Source organism: Grampus griseus (assembly GCF_964374135.1).
Source record: "Grampus griseus genome assembly, chromosome: 15".
Lineage (NCBI taxonomy): Eukaryota > Metazoa > Chordata > Mammalia > Artiodactyla > Delphinidae > Grampus > Grampus griseus.
Genome location: NC_139009.1, coordinates 44069443 through 44091767, shown reverse-complemented (window position 1 = coordinate 44091767; position 22325 = coordinate 44069443). Strand labels below are relative to the sequence as shown.

General features: G+C 38.5%; 1 protein-coding gene across 2 annotated transcripts in view; it reads left to right on the top strand.

The window, feature by feature from the left end:
• Positions 1–20053, top strand: part of ASB3 (ankyrin repeat and SOCS box containing 3) — a 93778-nt gene extending 73725 nt beyond the window's left edge. For both annotated transcript variants that reach the window (XM_082672500.1, XM_082672499.1), the window contains 2 exons: positions 4171–4304; positions 18382–20053. In XM_082672500.1, coding sequence (XP_082528626.1) covers positions 4171–4304; positions 18382–18587 — 340 coding nt within the window. In that variant the 3' untranslated portion in view covers positions 18588–20053. The remainder of the gene's footprint in view (positions 1–4170; positions 4305–18381) is intronic.
• The last annotated feature ends 2272 nt before the right edge of the window (positions 20054–22325 follow it).

The following is a 22325-nucleotide window of genomic DNA, read 5'->3' as shown; positions in this document are numbered from 1 at the left end:
CTCTTTGGTATTCATGCAGGCAACACTAGTGGTTCCTACTTGTACATTTTGTTTGCATTTCTGGGACTCCATCTTCTGCCTAGTGGCTTCTCCATCTGTAAGTGAAGAACATATCTTTGTTTGGCAGGATCCCAGTATCTCACCTTTTTATTATGTCTGCCATAATATAGAATTCAAGAATTTTCACTAAGCAGAGGTTTTATGCTTAGGACTATCATCCCTTTCTGATACTAAATGTTTCAGATATGTGGCTTGTGAGGAAAAACTGCTTTCTGGTAGGTGGTTTGAGGAATATAGAAGTAAAGCAAAGTTTAGATACATGTTCTGATCTCCACTTTACTTTTTGTTTATAGTTTCCAGTGGTTTGAGTACCCGATTGTATTTACTTCTGTCTCCAGCAGCTGATTAATACATAGTTATCTGTCAAATCACTCACTGTTGCAATTCCCTCTATACCATTTCAATAAAATTTTATAAAAATCCATTGTATTTTTTAGATAATTGAATGAGATTTAAAAATTATTGACAATTCATTGAGAAATCTAATTTTTAAAAGTTATTTGTGCATGTTTACTTGTCCTAACAAATCCCCTTTTACATGTGCACACATACACATACACTCAGTACTGAGATAGAAACGCTCACTAATGAATGCTATATCTAGCTATTAACAAAGCTATTTAAATACCCTTAACTTTTTACTTAGTGAATTTTATTGTCGTGTCTGGGCTCCTGACAGCTAACAGCAGTTACCCCTCACCGTTCTAGGATTCACTCCCCAAAATGCTACTGTAAATCCAACCAACACGTTAGATAGCTGTGGGCAGTTCTGACAGTGTGCTTCCTTTCCTCTGTCACTTCACTTAGTGCTTATTCCCAAGGCACCCACTTTCTTCTCAGCCATGCTTCTTGTGTTTTTCTACTGAAGATACTAACTCGACTCCATATTACTTGCCCATTACTTTCAGCCTTCATGCTCCATTCTGGTTTCTAGTTTATTTCTTTAACCAACACTTAAAATATTGCCTGATACACAGTAGGTACTATTTTAAGTTCTTTTTTTTTTTTGCGGTACGTGGGCCTCTCACTGTTGTGGCCTCTCCCGTTGTGGAGCACAGGCTCTGGACGCGCAGGCTCAGCGGCCATGGCTCACAGGCCCAGCTGCTCCGCGTCATGTGGGATCTTTCCAGACCAGAGCACGAACCCATGTCCCCTGCATCAGCAGGCGGACTCTCAACCACTGTGCCACCAGGGAAGTCCTATTTTAAATTTTTTACTATTAGCTCATTTAATATAAAACATAGTAGATACCATTATCCATATTTTATAGAGGAGGGAATTGAGGCACAAAGTATTTAACATACTTGCCCAAGCTCACACAGCTAGTTAGTGCGAGAGCTTAGGTTTGGACTCAGGCTGTCTAATAGTGTAACTCATGTCTGTCTTTGTAACCCCTGTGCTATGCTGCCTTAGCCCTGTGTATCCCCAGGGATATGGTAGTTTTTATCACTTAATTTTAGGGATTCACTTAATCCCTTGCCTAACCTAGGGGGATCTGGGCCAACTTTTCTTGCTCTTTCCTACTCCTGAATTAGGAAGAACCTATTCAGGGAAAAAATTAAATGTATCTTCTTTTCCTTTCCTCCTCAGACAACTACATAGACTGCTGGAAGGAAAGGGAATTTGCTTTATCCTCCCAAAAGGCTTTGTAAAATATACTCTCCCATCCCTAGTTCTTATACAGGGTTCCCTTCCCCCCATGTGACTAGCCCATTTGAGAATTTTTGTGGTAATAAGCCACTGGGTTTGTGTTATATTTATTGGATGTATTAGGATAGAAAAGAGTTAATAACCGTAAACTACAAATTATTTTGTAGTAAATTGTAAAACTTCAGCTATTTGAATTGAGAACGCCAGTTGCATACATTTTACTCTGAAGGAGTAACTTTAGTCACTTTATATTCATTAGAAAAAATACGATGGAAAATTTCACTTTAGCAATAAAAATGCTTAACATGGTCAAATTTTTGCTTACTGATCTTTTATTGAATGAATAACACAAGTGTTTACGCTGAATGTGATGAATGTTTTGCTTTCTTTGATCAAATTTACATTCAAAGAGCTGTTATAAAATAATTATCCCATAAAAACGTCAATATGTTGTTAAAGTGGATTTTGGTTATATCTTATTTATATAACATATAAATCTGTTGCTTAATCTTTGTCATGTAAATTATAAATGTCTTTCCTAGGTATTGGTTGTCTTAAACAGTCTTTAAAGATGTATCTGGCTGAATAATTGCCTGTCACAATATAATCTGCAGAGTTGAAATATTTTTTCAGCTTTAAATGCAAGACTAGGTTTCCCTCACACCCCCAATGCAGTAGATGAATGATAGAAAGTAAATGTCATCTGTGCATTTAGTTGATTAACTGTCACAGGTTTATGATTTTACAACTGCTTTGTACAACGTAACAGTCAATGTAGTACAGTAACAATACATTTTCAGTGCCATTATCAGCATTGGTAAAATAAACTCAACATTATATTAACTAAAGCTGTGTAAATAGATTTATTTCTTATGTGTGTGTTTAGATAACTGCACAAAAATGACTTTGTTTTTGGCCACAGTGAGACAGCACATTAAGGTAGAAAAATGAAACCATTAAAAAAGAAACTAGCAACCAGAACCAAGTAACCTTTGGTGTGGGGTTCCTAGAAAGTGAAGGAGGTTGTTTGCATTTGAATATATTTTATCATTTCACTTATTCTCAGTATTTTCTGATAAATCGTGACTTCACTGAGAGCTTTTTGAGAAGTAAAATGTTTCCCAAAGCATTTGTGCTACAGTTTAAGTTCTTCCTTATATAAGTTTGCATAATAGAGAACTAAGATTTTAGGAAATAATTTTCATACTCTCTAATCAGTCATTTCAAGGATACTTTGACCCTGAATTACGAGAAATAAGTTGTCTTTGAGATGACAGGTTTAGAGTATTATTCAGTTTCTTTACTTCTATTTTTCCCTTATTTTGTCCTTGCTCAGTAATGTCTCCAAAAAAGTGACCTTGAAAAGAATTTCTGTTTTTGAAGTAATCACCAGAGACCCTAATGATTTTATTTTTCTTCAAACAATGTGATGGTAGGGGAGTATCTAGTTGAGTACAAAATAAATATCTTATTAGAATTTAGAGTTCTCTTTAAGCTTTGACTAAATTTCATGTGTACAATGTTATAAGGCCCACTGAAAATGTAATACTGAAAATTTCAAACCAGTTCTAGTAATATCAAATATTTATATAACATTTTATAGTTTTAAAAGTCTGTTTACTATATTGTCTCCATTATTTTCATGAATAGTCCCCTAAAATAGGTAGGTTAAGTGTTATTCTCATTTTAGAGACCAGGATCTAGGGCTTAGGTGATGTTAGAAATCAGAGCTTTTCTTGGGTCAGTGCTCTTTCTATTAGGATTCAAGTGCTTATAAAATTTGGGAAGTCTCTTTTGGGTGGGTTGGTAGGAAATATGACATTATTTTTAAAAAATAGAAGGAGAACTTCTTGTCTTCAACAACTTCTTTCAGTTCTTAAAGACAACTTATTCTGATATGTCCTTTAGAGCCGTATCTACAATATAATGGGAAAGGTTCTTATAGGAGAACAGTTGTAGTACATCTCTGAGAGCTGGTCAGAAACAAGCCATCTCTCTCATGCACTCAGTTTAGGGACAGCTTTGGGTGTTTGGGCTTTATCCTTTCAGAACTGTTAAATTATGTGTCTGTGAGGATGACCAATCTAGATTTGGCAAGATGGTCCATTTGGGAGGAAATAATGGCAAATCCACTAATGACAGTGACACTGAATCTGTCTTTTCTTACCACTGCTGCTGGGGAATGGGAAGGAAAATTCCTACCCTCTGTAAGAGTAGAAACTCCTTTTGTCATCCATTGGACAACAACATGCACAGTCACTTGAGTTTCCTGTAGCAACTATAGCTGATTTTTCATGTCCACTGAACTTGCCTCTAGGTTCATGAATATTTTCTATGCTGCAGTTCTTTGTCTGCCTTCCATATCAAGATGTTGTAAGAATAGGTTATGTGGTGTTTGTTTTCAGGGTGAACCTTGGTGTATTTTGTGTCTAATTTTGTGTTAATATCTTTCCAATATAGGATTGACTCAATCAGCGATGACATCCTTATCTTCACTTTGGAGTTTACTAATTGGAGGAGGCTTCCTCCAGCTGTTGAAAAGATGCTCTCTGCTCGTGCCTCAAACTCCTCTTGGACTCTACAGCAACATATTGGTAAGAAAGCACAATTTTCGGGCTTCCCTGGTGGCGCAGTGGTTGAGAGTCCGCCTGCTGATGCAGGGGACACGGGTTCGTGCCCCGGTCTGGGAAGATCCCACATGCCGCGGAGCGGCTGTGCCCGTGAGCCATGACCGCAGGGCCTGCGTGTCCGGAGCCTGTTGCTCCGCAACAGGAGAGGCCACAGCAGTGAGAGGCCTGCGTACCGCAAAACAAAAAGAAAGCACTATTTTCAAATACACTTCACTATCTTTTCTTTTCTTCCTTCCTTAGCTATGTTGTAATTTTAAGTGATAAGAGTCATTGGAGAACATATATTAAATTGGGCATCATTTGCATTTTCTTTTTTTAAAAATCTATTTATTTTTGGCTGCGTTGGGTCTTCGTTGCTACACACAGGCTTTCTCTAGTTGCGGTGAGCAGGGGCTACTCTTTTTTTTTTTTTTTTTTTTTGCAGTACGCGGGCCTCTCACTGCTGTGGCCTCTCGCGTTGCGGAGCACAGGCTCCGAACGCGCAGGCTCCGAACGCGCAGGCGCAGCGGCCATGGTTCACGGGCCCAGCCGCTCCGCGGCATGTGGGATCATCCCGGACCAGGGCACAAACCCGTGTCCCCTGCATCGGCAGGCGGACTCTCAACCACTGCGCCATCAGGGAAGCCCAGGGGCTACTCTTCACTGTAGTGTGTGGGCTTCTCATCGTGGTGGCTTCTCTTGTTGCAGAGCATGGGCTCTAGGCGCTCAGGCTTCAGTAGTTGTGGCACGCGGGCTCAATAGTTGTGGCACACGGGCTTAGTTGCTCTGCGGCATGTGGGACCTTCCCAGACCAGGGCTCGAACGCGTGTCCCCTGCATTGGAAGGCGGATTCTTAACCACTGCGCCACCAGGGAAGTCCCCTGCATTTTCTTTATGTGGGGAAAGGATGGGACTGTAAGGGAGGTCATAGTAATTTCCTTCAACACAAATCATATCTTGATTTATAAGTTTAGCCTAAGGAGCGTGTAAAGAATAGCAGGTGTTTACTGATATATTAATGATATCCTTTATTTTTTAGTAAGGGTTACGCAAACAAAATTGAGTCCTAAAAATCTTGTTAGTGAATATTTAATTTGTGGTTAGAAAAATGCTAAATGAATTTTCCTCTTTGGAGTGTGTGTTGATTTGTGTTCTCTATAGTATTTATCATCTCTAAAAGGAAGTATCACCATTCTTTATCATTATCTTTTCTTACTGAATGTATGCCAGTGTGTTGGTAAGATATAACTATGGAGGTGAGCTGGGTGGAAATTCTGTGAATTGATTGATATTTTAAATTACTATTTTAAATTATCAGTTTACCCTCGCTTTAAAGAAAAGTTTTTAAGCTAGTTAAAAAAAATAAAGAGGGTACAGTAGAAGATTTTACACAAGGAAACCAGATTAAACTAAACTTAATATATGCACAGTTTCTATTTACTTAATATATGCACAGTTTCTATTTACTTATTCAGATTTATTTTAATCTATTTTGTTAACCAAATTATGTCTTAAGTTGGGAAACTTATCATGGTATTAAAAACTGCCTTATCAATATATTTCTTTTTTTTTTTTTTTTTTTTTTTTGCGGTACGCGAGCCTCTCACTGCTGTGGCCCCTCCCGCCGCGGAGCACAGGCTCCGGACGCGCTGGCCCAGCGGCCATGGCTCACGGGCCCAGCCGCTCCGCGGCACGTGGGATCCTCCCGGACCAGGGCACGAACCCGCGCCCCCTGCATCGGCAGGCGGACTCTCAACCACTGCGCCACCAGGGAAGCCCTCAATATATTTCTTTAAATATTTTGGAAAAGATGCTTCTTGTGGCTCTGCCACTATTTGTAAGCCCCTAGATAATTTCAGCTCCCTAGCTTCTTTAGGTATACCATTATCTATCCCAAGGGAAAGATTTTCTCCATTCTTTTCCTAAGCCCTTTTCAAGTCTTGGAGATGCCTTATACTCGCTCAAAATTCTGCTTTCCTCTCCCTTTTCCTCCTTAAGGGAATAGCAGCTTGCCCTTATAAATAAAAAAGACAACCAGTCTTGCTGCTCATCTTTTAATCATTAAGTCAGATTTGTCTTCAAAAGTTCTTTTGCTTTAGGAAGGAAATGTATACCAGGTAAAATTTACTGACTGGTTGCAGTTAACAATTTTTTGATCACGTGCCTATATATACTTCTTAGAAACATCAGTTTAACTGCACATAGCAATAGACTTCTTAATCAAAAAATTTGCCAGCCCCTGCCCAACTGACCAAGATCAAGTCTAGGTAATTAATTATGTTCTTATGGATAAAAGCACTTGGCTTTAGTTTATCCTGAACCTTTAATGATCAAATATGAACAATTCTATCCAGAGAATTACATGTATCTGGATCGTACAAAGGATCCTGTAATGGCTCCTTGAAACTCTCTTGATCTATTCATTTCAGTGTTCCTCTGGTTTGTTCTAAACAGGATTTAAAACAGTTTATACATATAGATTATCACAAAACAGTAAAACAGAAGTTAAAAGTGAAAGCAGGGACTTCCCTGGTGGTCCAGTGGTAAAGAATCCTCCTTCCAATGCAGGGGATGCTGGTTCTAACCCTGGTTGGGGAGCTAAGATCCCACATGCCGCAGGGCAACTAAGCCCACGTGCCACAACTGCTGAGCCCGTACGCCTCAACTAGAGAGCCCTTGTGTCACAAACAACAGAGCCCACGTGCTCTGGAGCCCGTGCGTAACAACTAGAGAGAGAAAAAACCTGCATGCCACAACTAGAGAGAAGCCTGCACGCTGCATTGAAGAGCCTGAGCGCTGCAACAAAAGATCATATGTGCCACAACAAAGACCTGACACAGCCAAAAATAAAAAATTAATTAATTAATTAAATATTTTTTTAAAAAAGTGGAAGCAGAAGAAAAATATGGAGTCAGGGAAAGCTTATCATGGTAATCTGAAACTTGTCTATGGATACTCTGCAAATTTGGCTCTGACTGAACTCTCTAGTTCTTGACACTAGGTTACAGAGTTCATAAGATAAAAAACTCATTGCTCAGAAGTACAGATATTCTTGGATGTTGTGATGGACAGTTTCCTAGGCAACATCTTGGTAGCCATGGCTTCTTGGAATTTTATGTTACCAGTCTTCAGTGTGGACTGTTGCTGTCATACCAAGGTATAATTCAGTAAAAGTAGTTCTTAAGTGGGCCTCTCAGGTCTCTGTTGCTCTGACTTGACCAGGGCTAGATTTATAATATCTGGAGGGATGGATGACCTGTGTGCACTTTTGAGCAGTTCTCTCTAAATATTGTAACACTCCACTCAATTTTTAATAAGCAGTGGTGAGCAGTGAGTTCAAAATTAGACTACCTAAGAAGTATCAGAGTGTAGCTATTTTGTCTTGCAGATTGAGTTGAGAACACATTTTTAAGAGACAGTTGATCTCTCTCTCTTTTTTTTTTTTTGTGGTACGCGGGCCTCTCACTGTTGTGGCCTCTCCCGTTGCCGAGCACAGGCTCTGGACACGCAGGCCCAGCGGCCATGGCTCATGGGCCCAGCCACTCTGCGGCATGTGGGATCCTCCCGGACCACGAACCCGTGTCCCCTGCATCGGCAGGCGGACTCCCAACCACTGCGCCACCAGGGAAGCCCGAGACAGTTGATCTTAAAAGCAGAGGTAAAGGGCTCCCTGGTGGTGTAGTGGTTAAGAATCCGCCTGCCAATGCGGGGGACACGGGTTTGAGCCCTGGTCTGGGAAGATCCCTCATGCCGCGGAGCAACTAAGCCCATGTGCCACACAACTACTGAGCCTGCGCTCTAGAGCCTGTGAGCCACAACTACTGAGCCCGTGTGCCACAACTACTGAAGCCCACGTGCCTAAATCCTGTGTTCTGCAACAAGAGAAGCCACCGCAATGAGAAGCCTGTGCACCGCAACAAAGAGTAGCCCCTGCTCGCCACAACTAGAGAATGCCTACGTACAGCAACAAAGACCCAGCGCAGCCAAAAAAAAAAAAAAAAAAGAACCTCATTAGTAATTACCTTTCATCTTTAAAAATTGAGCATGTGACCTTCTATTTGTAGAGTAGGAAACTTTGACCTCCCAGATACTAGCCATGTTATGGCTTAAGCGAATCATGCCTTGATTAACAGTGTTCTGCAGGCTGCCCTTATTACTGGATTTAAGAGCCAAGCTTTTTTTTTTTTTAAAAGAAATTTATAGTTAACTTAAAATTTTAGTAAGGTTTCATCTTCCCACTTATAAAATTTTAGCTTCACACAGCCTCTTATAAATCCAAGTGGTGGATTTTATTTTTTGTTTGTGTCTGTGTGTATGTGGTGGGGAAATCCTTACTAAACTAGGTACCAATGAGTTGTATCCACATTTGCTGGGACATTTTGCTGGTAAAACTACTTTTATTTTGTCAGCAATCTATTGATAAGCTAAGAGAGGAGAAAGTGTTGCTCTAGAGCAATTAAAACAATTTTTTTAAGTGTCTTAGGTATTGGGTCACCAATATTATTTGAAAGCCCATTTTACTCTTCCCATATATGTACATTAGATATGTGTGCTGGCAGACCCCTGGGACAGCTATATCCTAATTAAAAGAAAATTATTTTCCATATCCCAAATATTTATTTTAGGGATATGGAAAGTTAGGACAGAAGCTTTGGAATATTTATTTTAGGGATATATATTTTAGGGATATGGAAAGTTAGGACAGATATGGCAGTTAGGACAGAAGCTTTAATTTTTGATAGCTTGTTCATTTGAGAACTTTTAAGCACTCATCTGTAATTTTAGTTAGTTCCAAATGTGGACCATAAGCAGAAGTCGTTAGTGAAGAGAATCTATCATGTAAATATTTCTGTAGGTGGGCATTTACAAATCTAGCTGTTTATATTCATTAATTCCTTAGTAAGTGGGTTCTTTAATTATGTGTCAACTATGTATCAGATACTGATTTAGAATCTGTGAGTGAAAAATAAACAGTTCTCTAGTGCAATGGCTAAAAAGGAATGATGCAGGGTTATGGCAGAATTTTCTTTTTCTTTTTAAGGTGAGAGAGGCCTGAACATGTTTTATAAATTAAAGGGTCTCAGTTTGTTTAAGGAGAACATTAAAGATATGGAGATAAAAGCAATAGTTTATATAATAAGATTTCAGATAAGCCGGAGGGAGGATTAGCCTCAAATAGGCCCCTTCTTTTGAGAATAAGAGAGATGAGGGTGGGGTGGATGTAGATAAGTTTATAGTTTGAGTATTAGGAACTCAGAGAAAGAGAGCCTAGAAGATCTCCTATTTTTACTTAGGAGTAGGAGGTAAAATCTTGCTAAAAAGGAAACTGAAGTGAGAGTTTGGTAGCAGAGACTTGATTTAGAATGCTTGTTGTGGCAAACTGGGAACCAGTGAAAGAGATTTGCTGAGCAACACTGAGGGCCCAAGTGGAGGTTGGAAGTGGTATAGTTCATTCATATGGTTATATGGTAATTTTTTCCCAGCATTGCTTTACTTTCTCTGTATTGGAAAGAAGGAAAGTGGTTAGATTGATCTGGGGGTTGTCAGAGCAGGTACAGAAGAATTGAGGATGATAAAATAAAATAGCATCAGTGATGGGCCCATGAACACCAAATAAGAAAAGAAATGAGAAAGGAAAGGGACCTGATAAACCAGACGGCAGGAGGAGTTGGGACCCGAGGTCTCAATGATATTAACGATCAGGTGTAGTGGTAGTAAGAGAGAGCACACTCTGGAAGGATAGTAAGTGGTGTATGTTGGAATTTAAAGACAGAAAAATGTGGGTCTGAAGGTGGTGCAGAAGAACTGTGAGAATGCTAAAATTGCCACTTAGACTTTATGATAAGTGTGACAAGGTGTGGAAGAATGAGAAAATTATATCTTAGAAATTGGTCAAGGAAGTAATTTTGGGGGGAGGATCAGGCTTCTGTGAGGACAAGAGGTGAAGAGAGTGTTCTGGACAGTGTTCTAGATGAAGGCAGATTTGTTTATGATAGAATATAGGGGTTCCTGAGAACTTTATGGAAAGGTATTCGAGGGACTTAAAATTTACTTTATAATATTGAACTTAATTTTTTCTTATTGTCTCAGACTGCTGTGTTATATTATAGTTCCCTAAACAAGTTAGGGAAATGAAGAATGGATTTTTATTTTCTGAGAGATCCTGAGACCATGATTCATTCTTTCATTTGATTACCACAGGAAAATGCTTAGGCTAGATGATTTTACTTAATTTTCAAGTATTCCAGGCTCCAGAGAGAGGCATCCTAAAGGTGGGAGAGAGGAAGATGAAATTGCTTATCATTGATTAAGTTCCCTTTCACTTTATCTTTTCTCTAATAGTGAGGTAGTTGTACAAATTGAGCTTTCATCTTTTTTTTTTCCACTTAGCACACATGGCCGAGTGCCTTGTACCTACATAGCTATATGGGTTAGGTTTGCACTTCCCAAAGTGGGTGACCTGGCACCCATACTTCTGGTGTACCTTAATGAATTGTAGTTCATGTTTGACTGTTCAGTGGACCTGTGATTACATCATCTAGTTTTAACCTAACCAATTCTCAAAAATTGGTCAAGCGGCTTAAAAAGATTCCTGCAAAAATAACATGTTATGTGGATGATACTAAAGGTACCAATACAAGTGAACCAACAAAATAATCATAGAGCTACACTCCTATTTTTTTTTTTTTTTTTTTTTTGCGGTACATGGGCCTCTCACTGTTGTGGCCTCTCCCGTTGCGGAGCACAGGCTCTGGACGCGCAGGCTCAGCGTCCATGGCTCACGGGCCTAGCCACTCTGCGGCATGTGGGATCTTCCAGGACCAGGGCACGAACCCATGTCCCCTGCTTCAGCAGGCAGACTCTCAACCACTGCGCCACCAGGGAAGCCCTTTTTTTTTTTTTAATTTAATTTATTTATTTTTGGCTGCATTGGGTCTTTATTGCTGCATGCACGCTTTCTCTAGCTGTGGTGAGTGGGGGCTACTCTTCGTTACAGTGCACTGGCTTCTCATTGCAGTGGCTTCTCTTGTTGCAGAGCATGGGCTCTAGGGTGCACGGGCTTCAGTAGTTGTGGCACATGGGCTCAATAGTTGTGGCTCATGTGCTCTAGAGCACAGGCTCAGTAGTTGTGGCGCATGGGCTTAGTTACTCCGCGGCAAGTGGGATCTTCCCAGACTAGGGCTCAAATCCGTGTCCCCTGCATTGGCAGGCGGATTCTTAACCACTGCACCACCAGGGAAGCCCTACACTCCTATTTTTATCAGATAGTCATGTCATATGATAAAAAAGCTGACCACCCAATCTGAGCTGACGAGAAGTTCAAAAGTATCAAGAAAAATATTTAAAATATGGTTCACCTTAAAAAAATAAAATAAAATATGGTTCACCTCCACTAATGTTAACAGTGACCCTTGATGTTAGTATGTAGTATGCATTGAGATATTAGGTAATGAAAATATCATAATCAGCAAGACACTCTAAGCATCCAGAACATAAAGACAAACCCTGTGATTTTTTCATCAATATTTAAGTCTTATGTTGCTCAGTCCATTATTTTTATAAAGTATACTAAACATAATGACAGATGCTTAGAGCTCCTTTTAAATTTGCTTATTCAATAGTGAAAAGACAAAAAGTTACATATCGTTGGGGAAATGCATGTTCTTGCTGCCACAGTAAAACAGACTGAAATAATATGGGGACAAAGTAAAATGCATTTCTTATTAGCAAATATTGTCGAAAGGAGCATAGAAAACATCGCTAAAGAGTTAAAAGAATAAAAATATAACCTTGCAAGTAGGAAGGATGGTATACTAAATTGGAAGAAGATATATAATATTTATAACATGTTTCAGCTTAGGGTTGTTTTAAGATTATGTTTCAGTAAGAAAATATAAATAATGTTACTTTTCTGATAGCCACTAAAGGAAATATGCACCAGAAAGAATATATTTGCAACAGTAATGACTTATTTAATAGAAAAATGTTTTTTGGAAAAGCTGTGTAAGACTGCTGATGGAGTGGCTTACTTTTCTGTAAATGTGAGGAAATGGAGATAACATCACACATGAAAGGAGTTTATTGCATCATTAATAGTCAGGCTAATACAGGAAAGGAGTTGAAACCAGAATTGCATGAAGTAATACTGTTGTGAATAATTTTATAAAAACATGACCTTTAAAATATATATATGCTTAGTGAAATAAACCATTACAGAAGGACAAAAAAAAAGAAGAAAATAAAATATATATAGTCTTTGTAGTACTTTATGATGAGATGGGAGTGACCATGATTATTGTTTATACATGCAGAGGTTTGGTCTTTATCTTGTGACAATATAAAAAAGAATCCTTGAACTTAACAATGAATTATGTACTTTTCTTTTGCAAAAATAATACTGTTCCAATTTTCTTAACCTTTTTTTTTCTTGGTAATAAATAGCTATGAATAGTATGAAACCTAGTACATATTTTCTAAAATTCTGTTGATTTAAGGTAAAAATGATATTTTAACTGAGTGAGAAAGCAAACTACTTTCTGAAAGAAACTTTGCTACGGGGAGATGATTTCAAAAACAGATGCTGGGAAATATTTCTATTGTTATGTGATTTTCTTGCCAAAAACCATGTGCATCACCTAGAAAGACTCTTGTATTGACACACTTAAAATACTTGGAAACAGTTTCCTTAGATTTTGAATGCATTTAATAAAAATGTGAAAAAACGAAACTTTGTAATTAGCTTGTAAACTGATTGATACCAGGAAAAATAGAAATTTACCAGTTGAATTTTGATAAAAGTTTTGCATAATTGCTAGATGAGATAAGTTAGTATCCTGATTAGTTCAGCTAAGCCACAAGGTACTCCTCCTGTTTGAATCTACATGGTTTTTGTAAGATATTTTTTTAACTACATCAGTAGATTGGGCCTAGAACCAAATCTTGGACTTGCCACGTCACTACAAATTAAATTAGTGAACCTTAGTCACCTTGCTTTTGTTAAAATATTATTATTAACATATTTAGCAAAAGTAAAAAGGGTTTTATACCGTTAATAGATAAATGAAGTTATTTTAAATATGTACCTTATTTCATTTTAGCTTATTCTTCTAATTTTATGTATTTTATTTGTACTTAGTGTAGATAATGTTAATTTAGTAGTATACATATATAATTTATATGTACGTAAATATCCATACATTGGGGTTATGTACTCAAAGACTTTTCACTAATTGGGTGTGCAGTCAAACAACATTTGGAGATCACTAGATTAGATGGTGCCTAGGATATGTATGGTATTTTACAGTTTATAAAATGCTTTTGCAAGTGTGTTCTAACTTGAAACTTATCAACAACCTTTTGATGCACAGGGGTGTCAGTTATGTTCATTTTATAGATGAGGTATTATTCCCATTTCATAGAAAAGGAACTGAAAGTCAGAGCATTTAAATGACTTGCTGCAGGTCACACAACTAGTTAATAATGGCTCATCAACTCCAACTCCAGGCTTATTACTGGGTGGTGCTTTTCCCATTCATTCCATTCATTGCTGTTCTACTGGTCATTCTTTAAGTTTTGATTTCCTGCCCTAATCTGTCTCTTATTTGTTCTTCAGAGTCCTCAGGTTGTTGCTTTTTAAATTTTGTCCAAGTTTTTAGTTGTAGTCAGTGGGAAAGAGAGAGACTGTACAAGTAAATTAAGAAGGACTGGGAAGAAAAGGATGGAACCATAAAGACATTATATTAATGATGATAATACACATTGTAGTAGATGGCCCAAAAGTCAGATAAATACCTTTGATGTAGAAAACCATGCAGAGGAACCATAGAAATAAAGTCTAGGCAGATACATCATTTGAATATTGGCATGAGGGCAGGCTAGAGCTGAATGGTTGTAGGAAATATAGATAATGGGTGTGTATGATGTACATGTAGTTCTGTGCTATAGTAAACTTGGCATTAACAAGAATAATGAATTAAGAATTGTGGGGTTTAGTCTGATCATTGTTTTGATTTTAGTACAATTCCATAAAACATGTGGCCTTCTATTTTGATTGTTCTGTGTATGTACAACAAAATTAACAAAATTGAAGACTTTATATATATAGAAATGAATAGTTAAAAGTTGCTTATCTAACAGATCTAGAGATAACTGGGTTTAACATACTAATTTGAAACTGATTGGTCAGAAAAGTGACTTAAAAGTATAGCATGGGCTTCCCTGGTGGCGCAGTGGTTGAGAGTCCGCCTGCCGATGCAGGGGACACGGGTTTGTGCCCCGGTCCGCAAGGATCCCGCGTGCCGCAGAGCGGCTGGGCCCATGAGCCATGGCCGCTGGGCCTGCGCGTCTGGAGCCTGTGCTCTGCAACAGGAGAGGCCGCAACGGTGAGAGGCCCGTGTACCGAAAAAAAAAAAGTATAGCATGGTTTCAGACATCATTTTCTAGACTATGATCAGTGCCATAATGTAGGAAAAGAGAGATTTATTTAAGAAATTAAAATCTGATTTTAACAAGTTTTCATGAAAGTTATGTTTTACATACAGCTTCTGGGCTATTCCATATTTTATATATATATATATATATATATATATAATGTATGATTCTTTAAATCTATTTTTTTAAATTTATTTTATTTATTTATTTTTGGCTGCATTGGGTCTTCGTTGCCACATGCGGGCTTTCTCTAGTTGTGGCGAGTGGGGGCTACTCTTCTGCAGTGCGTGAGCTTCTCATTATGGTGGCTTCTCTTGTTGCAGAGCACAGGCTCTAGGCACGCGGGCTTCAGTAGTTGTGGCACGTGGGCTTCAGTAGTTGTGACACGCGGGCTCAGTAGTTGTGGCTCATGGGCTCTAGAGCTCAGGCTAAATAGTTGTGGCACATGGGCTTAGTTGCTCCACGACATGTGGGATCTTCCTGGACTAGGGCTCGAGCCTGTGTCCCCTGCATTGGCAAGCGTATTCTTAACCACTGTGCCACCAGGGGAGGTCCCATGGGCTTTTCCATATTATAAATTCAAGGCATGACTTGATCTTCTCTCAACCTGGTGACAACACATCTGGAAATACTATGCATCACTAAAACTTTCATAGGAATTTTGCATGCTTTGAAATATTGCATATACGATTATACAGTTCCCTTAGTATTTACTGGCATATTAAACTAAGATGGCACTGATGGGTATATTACTGTCTGTGTTAATAATCCATAGGTAAAAGACTCCCTCAAGTTCAAATGAATACAGTTCTTACCTCTAATTGTTCATCAGGCCAGCGATTTATTTTGCTCACAGGACGAAAACCAAAATGGTGCAGTTGAAATTGGAACCCGTAACTGAAGTAGCTATACCCTTTCCTTTTTTATTATTAAATGGAAAGATCTTCCAAAACTTACGATAGTTTCAGTGGTTTAGAAGTTGTTAGAGAAATATTTTAGGCTTATCACAGTTTAGAGAACCCTAGACTTGGGGTCAAATCATTTGGATCTAGTGTCAGCTCTGTTGCTGTATGATGTCAACACAGGCAAGTCACTTAAGCTTTCCATAACAAATGTGTATTGGTCCAGTTTGGCTTGATCACAGATGATTAAGCTTCCACACCCATGTCAGCATAAACAAACAAATGGTTTATTTAGTTGTAAAAGATAGGGCTGCAGTGATGTAGTCAGACTGCCTCTTAGAAAGGCTTGTCTGCACTGCAGGAGGCTGTGGGACAGCCAGAGGAACACTCCGCAGTCAGCCTGAGGAGTTGTAAGTCAGTGTAGTCTGTCAAGTTGGTGAAGCTGGAGAAGTGTTAAGGATTCCTTACCTCCGAGTGAGCAGCTCTGCTCCAGGTTACACAGCCATCCTTTGTCTTCCTTCTGGGTGTGTGGTAAGTATCTACATTAACAAAAATGTGCAGAATGAAGAGATTTCAATTTAACAGGATGCATATTAAACTCTAACCAAATAGGAGTAAAAATTCTCTTCACCAATCTCACTGTGATCCACACAATCTAGTCTTGTCATTTTCTCTGTCAGTCCCATTTGACTATGCTTATGGCATGCTCAGGGTTTGCAGCTGATAGACCACTTTCCAGTATGCCAGCATACTTTGGCCCTACCAGCTGAGTTGTGTGCTTACCAAGAATCAGTTATGCTCATTTCCAAAACTTGTATTACATTTGTGCATACCCAGTGACATTAGGACCAATTATTGTTCCTGATCTCAGTGGATGAGAAGGTTTCCTTAAGTGTAATAGTTGAACATGGGCAACCTACTTGTTGAAATTGAACCTGCTTACTACTCCTTTGGAAAACTGTGGAGGTTTGCAGTTTGAGCATGCTTTCCATGTGGTTTCCTGCTAATCTCTCTAGTGCTCCCTTTATCTGTGTTTTCTCATCTTAGAAGGGAGAATGATGATTCTTCCTTTAAGTTTACAGAAAAGGTTAAAATTTAAACAATATATAAATATGGAAACAGTGAAAGTAAATGTGCTATATATTGTAGATGCTGTAATCTTATTTATAATGGGGAGTCTATGTGACTCATGGTTTAAGGAAATACTCTTCTTTGACTCAGGTTTTATGTACAAAATCAGGTAACTCTGCTGCTTTTCTTATTTGGCATTTTGAAACACTATGGATTGAGGAGTTTCCCAAACCCTGAGTGAACTAAACTAAACTTAAACCAATAAGCTGAAACTAAAATGTAAGATGATGGACTAACTTCAGTGGTCTGGAAGATGTTAGAGAATTAGCATGTCTCAGGCCCTGTGGGTTATTACAGTTTAAAGAACCCTAGACTTGGAGTCAGACCATCTGGTCTTATATCAGCTGGGCTCTTGATAGCGCTTGTCTCTGCTGCTCTGATCCTGGCCTGTTAATCATTGGTACATTTCACAGGGATTTACAAAAGATTTCTTGGACTAATAAAAAGCATTAGATTTGATTCACATAAAACCACTAGCTGTTTTTAGTGCTCTTGGTTTTCACGGACATTAACTTCTTTAGTTAACACTTTTCATCTTGGAAAACAAAACCAGTATCTTACGATTCTTAATCAAGCATATGTGGGTTATCCTTTAATTGGTTATTAGCTTTTGGCAGCAGTGGTTTTAGCATGTGTATGTACACATGCACATTTTGGGGTCATATGCACTTGAGTTTGAATCCTGGTCTACCATGTACTAGATGTATGACCTTTGGAAAGTTACTTAAACCTCTTCTTTTGTGTGTTTTTTTGTTTGTTTGTTTGTTTTGTTTGCGGTACGCGGGCCTCTCACTGCTGTGGCCTCTCCCGTTGTGGAGCACAGGCTCCGGACGCACAGGCCCAGCGGCCATGGCTCACGGGCCCAGCCGCTCCGCGGCATGTGGAATCCTCCCGGACCGGGGCACGAACCCGTGTCCCCTGCATCGGCAGGCAGACTCTCAACCACTGCGCCACCAGGGAAGCCCTAAACCTCTTTTTAAACCTCTGTTTTCTTATCTCTGTGAGAGCATGATAATATCTACCTCACGGGGGTTAATGAAGATAAAAAGAGGATGTGTATCGGCATACAGCATAGTAGGCATTTGATAGATGGTCCTTTTCTCTCTGTGTCAATTTTTAAATTTCATTCTGTATCATGGATAAAAAGAGCAAAACTTATGTAAGCTACATTTTTATTCACTTGAATGTGGTAGGCCTGGAGACTATTTGCAATGAGAGTAAGAGGGAAGTAACGTTTGCTACTGTGTGCTTCTATCATTTCTAAAGTTAGATCACCCATTTCTTAAGTCCGAACTGGTATTGGCAGAAATTTAGAATTTGAACATTTAGTTTTATATGGCCCTGGGTACTGACTTTGGAATTTGTGGCCAGAAATCGGAGGAAGAAGAACCCAGTGAAGGCTGTAAAAAAGAATAAATAAATAAAGTTTATTTTGGTCATCCTGGCCCAAGTAATCTATTTTCAAAAGTAAGTCTAAGTAACATATCACTTCTCTTCTACTACGCAGACGTGGGGAAAAAAGGGCATTTACCTTAATGTACTGTTATATCTTTCTGGTTCAAACATTTTAATCTTCCTTTTTCTGTTTGTTTCTCCAGCCTCTATTCCATCCCTGACCCACCTTTGTCGTTTGGAAATTCGGTCCAGTCTAAAACCAGAGCACCTACGATCTAACAGTTTTATCTGTCAGTTGCCACTTCCCAGAAGCCTACATGATTATTTGCTCTATGCAGAGGTTTTGAGGATGAATGAAGTTCCAGAACTGGCAGTTATTCAAGATGGAGAAATCAGTGAAGCTACTTAACACAGGTCATGTCTTACTCTGAAAACCACCAAGATAAGGAGCCATGGAGTACAAATTCTTCACGATTTTATTGTCACAAAAGATGATTTTTGTGTGGTTGGTTAGATTTTAGAGGGCAGTAGTTTAATGCAAATGTTTACAACTAAGCTCCCTGGTAAAAAAGTATAAACCTCACTAGTGTTACTTTATTGCAGTTTTATCATCAGTACACTTTATGTTGTAAATTACCTAACAATTTTCTGCTTTATTCTGTTAATGAACTGTGGCTAAACATGGTGTATTTCCACCTATGATTCTTTGTTTACCTAGGGCTAGTATTTAGAAGGGAATGCATAAAACTTCACTGGATGTGTATACACAGTGGAGTTAAATCTCTCTTATATTTATAAAAGAACTATCTTATATTCTATTCTCATCTCTTAATTCAGTTGAAATTCATTGGCTTTTCACAGGTAAACTCAGGGGAGAATTCTTTCTTTAAAGACTATAGAAAATGAATCATTTTGCTGTTGTTTTTTTTTTCCAGTTCCTTGATACTCTCTTTGGCTAAAAAAGATTCCTGTTTCTGCAAAGGCAAGAACAGACCTAAACTCAAAGATATGCTCAGTTGAAAAAAAAGAATTAGGTTGGTATTGAGATAAATGTGCATTTTACACAGTATTAATTAGGAGACTGGGAGAGGCATTTCTGTGGTACCATCTTTAAAGAAAGGTATGTATTCCTGAGTTGCTCAGTATCAAATAAAACTGAAGCTCCATTCAGCCTCCAAATCAGAGGGCACCCTTGATCCTGTGAAGCAATGATTGCTAGTTCTATTAATGTTATAGTGGGTTTCTTTTTTACTATTTGGATACATTATCAAATAGTCCATGAAATTTAAACCTTAACATCCTAGGTTAATGAGACACTGCCTCATTGGTTTTGCAATTGCTCGATATGAATCTAGAGTCAGAGAGGACTGAACACCGTAACAGGTGAGCTATGTTAAGAGACTGTGGGCAATAGTCTTGAGAAAAAGGTTATGAATGCATTAATGTTGTGATAGACAACTAGAGATGGGATCCAAAGGAGGGCAAATATTCTGTCCTATTGGGATGCTGTGACTTAAAATAGATGGGAGTGGGTTAGCCAGATTCATCTCTGATAGGCGCTTGCTATTTGGTAAAAGCAGTGATGATGGCGTACCAAATGATGGAGACATTAGGGTCCAGGGGGATGACTAAATTCAGCACAGATTAGGGCTGTAGTTGCTGCCTGTGGGGTGGGGAGTTTGACTGCAGTTATACAGGCAGAGATAAGGGTGGATATGGAAAAACAGGTGGAAATTCTGATAGTTACTAAATTCTAAAAAAGTATGTACTATGTAATATTTTTTAAATGTCTGTATTTTTCCAAACCCTAAGTCTCTGATTTTTATATAACCAGTTTTTTGTTAGGGTCCATTGTACATAGAATGTTTACATTTGAGGGTGAATCTTTTCATGTGTTTTTGTTCATGTTCAAATATGTAATAAATTCAACTAATAACTTACTGAGCTTTTATTCTTAAAAATCTCAAAATATTTCAGATACATTAAAACCCTTAGTATTTAAAACATAAATGATTTTACTTACTGTATAAATGCATCTTTCTTTTAGACTATTTTATAATATAATATTTATGATTTTTATGACTAATAACAAGGACTCAGTGAGAAGTCTAATCTAAAAGTACCTGAAGGTGGGTGAATTATAGTCACAGCCTCTGATCAAAATGATACATCCAGTTAGTGTGAACTTTAAGCTCTGACCTACATGCACCATGGTGCTTTAATACTCTTAAGGTCACAGTGAACCTGAGGAAGAACTCCATACAGTAGTTTTCTAATGGTGGTACATATCCAGAGCAGGACGCGAATTGGTTTTAATAACAATTGTCAAGAGTTTACCCTTCCTTGATCTGATGTTGTCCTTTAAGTATATTTCCTGCTGATCCTTCCTGTCATAGGACATCTTTCTGTGATCATTTGATGTAATAGTGGTAATCTGGACATCATTTCTTTTTTTTTTTAAGTAAACTTTTTATTGACATTTAACACATATATAAAAAAGTACACAAATCATAAGTATACAGACAGATTACAGTTGACCCTTGAACAACGTGGGAGTTATAGGCGCCTACCCTCTGCACAGTTGAAAATCTCCATATGACTTATAGTCAACTGTCTATATCCATGGATTCATCCAACGATGGAGCCAATCAACTGCAGATTGTGTAGTATTTTAGTATTACTTTTGAAAAAAATCTGTGTATAAGTAAACCTGCACCAGTTCAAACATGTTGAAGGGTCAACTGTAGTTTTACAAAGTGAAAACGTTGCATAATCAGCATGCAGTTCAAGAAACAGAATTATTAACATCCTAGGAGTTCCCTTTGTGGCCCTTCTAGTCACTGTGCTCTTGCCAGAAGGGTAACTACTCTTCTGGGTTCTAGCACCAAAAATCAGTTTTTCCTGGAATCATCCACTATGCTGTCTTTTGTTTCCTGTTACTTTTGTGCACATTTTCAGATTCATTTGTGTTATTGTATATAGTTATAGTCATTGAACTTCATTTTTTCATTTCCCTCTCCCTTTTGCCCAAGTAGCAAGTGTCTTGATATAGAGCTTTCTGGTGGCCCTACTTCCCAGATCAGTTATACACTTCTGTTGTCCCATGACCACCTATGACATTCATAATCTTTGAGAGGCAGCCCAAGTGTCACATTTATGTCACGTGATCAGTTGATATCTCTAACTTTAGATCTGTTCTTCCCATCTGTCTATCTGTAAACCTGTATGAAGCTCATGTTTTATAGATCTTCAAGTATCGTGCCAGGTACAGTTTCAAGACCTCTGAGTATTTCTGATTGGTTACTCTCTAAAATTCTACTGTATTTTGTTGGTCCTCAAAAACTTATCATAAAAACTGTGATAAGAATGTAAATAATTATGTATCTTCTCTGGAACAGTGGACTTGGTTCCATCAGCAAGGGGTATAGAAAGAAGTTGAGAAAATCTGTCTAAAACTTTGCCCTTCATTTTTATACTCCTCTATATTCTTGGAGGTATATTCCCCTAATTATATTTCTTGTTTGGTCATAGAAATATATGTTTGAAGAAGCACTCTCAGTACGATTATTGCTAGCAGGTCCCTAGTACTATTGTGGAAAGGTTTTAAATAGTGGGAATGGTTGGTTGAAGGGCTAGTGAAGTTGCTAGTAATGTAGCCATTTCCAGTTTTATGATCAAGTGTTTTAGATCTAACAATTTGTGAGAATAACCAGTAAAACTGCACACTGCCTTCCAATTTCATGGGTTCATCCTCTGTATAAAGTAAATGGAAGCGCAGCCTGCTAGCCTATCCAAATACTCAATTTAAAGAGGATCTGGGGCTTCCCTGGTGGCGCAGTGGTTGAGAGTCCGCCTGCCGATGCAGGGGACACGGGTTCGTGCCCTGGTCCGGGAAGATCCCACATGCCGCGGAGCGGCTGGGCCTGTGAACCATGGCCGCTGAGCCTGCGTGTCTGGGGCCTGTGCTCCGCAACGGGAGAGGCCACAACAGTGAGAGGCCCACCTACCGCAAAAAATAAAATAAAATAAATAAAAATAAAGAGGATCTGTAAGCCAAAGGGATCTCTAAAACTTTACCTTTGAGCTGGGAACATAATAGAAACACCTTTGGTACTATTAATTCCCCTGAATTTCCTGTGCTAGAGCA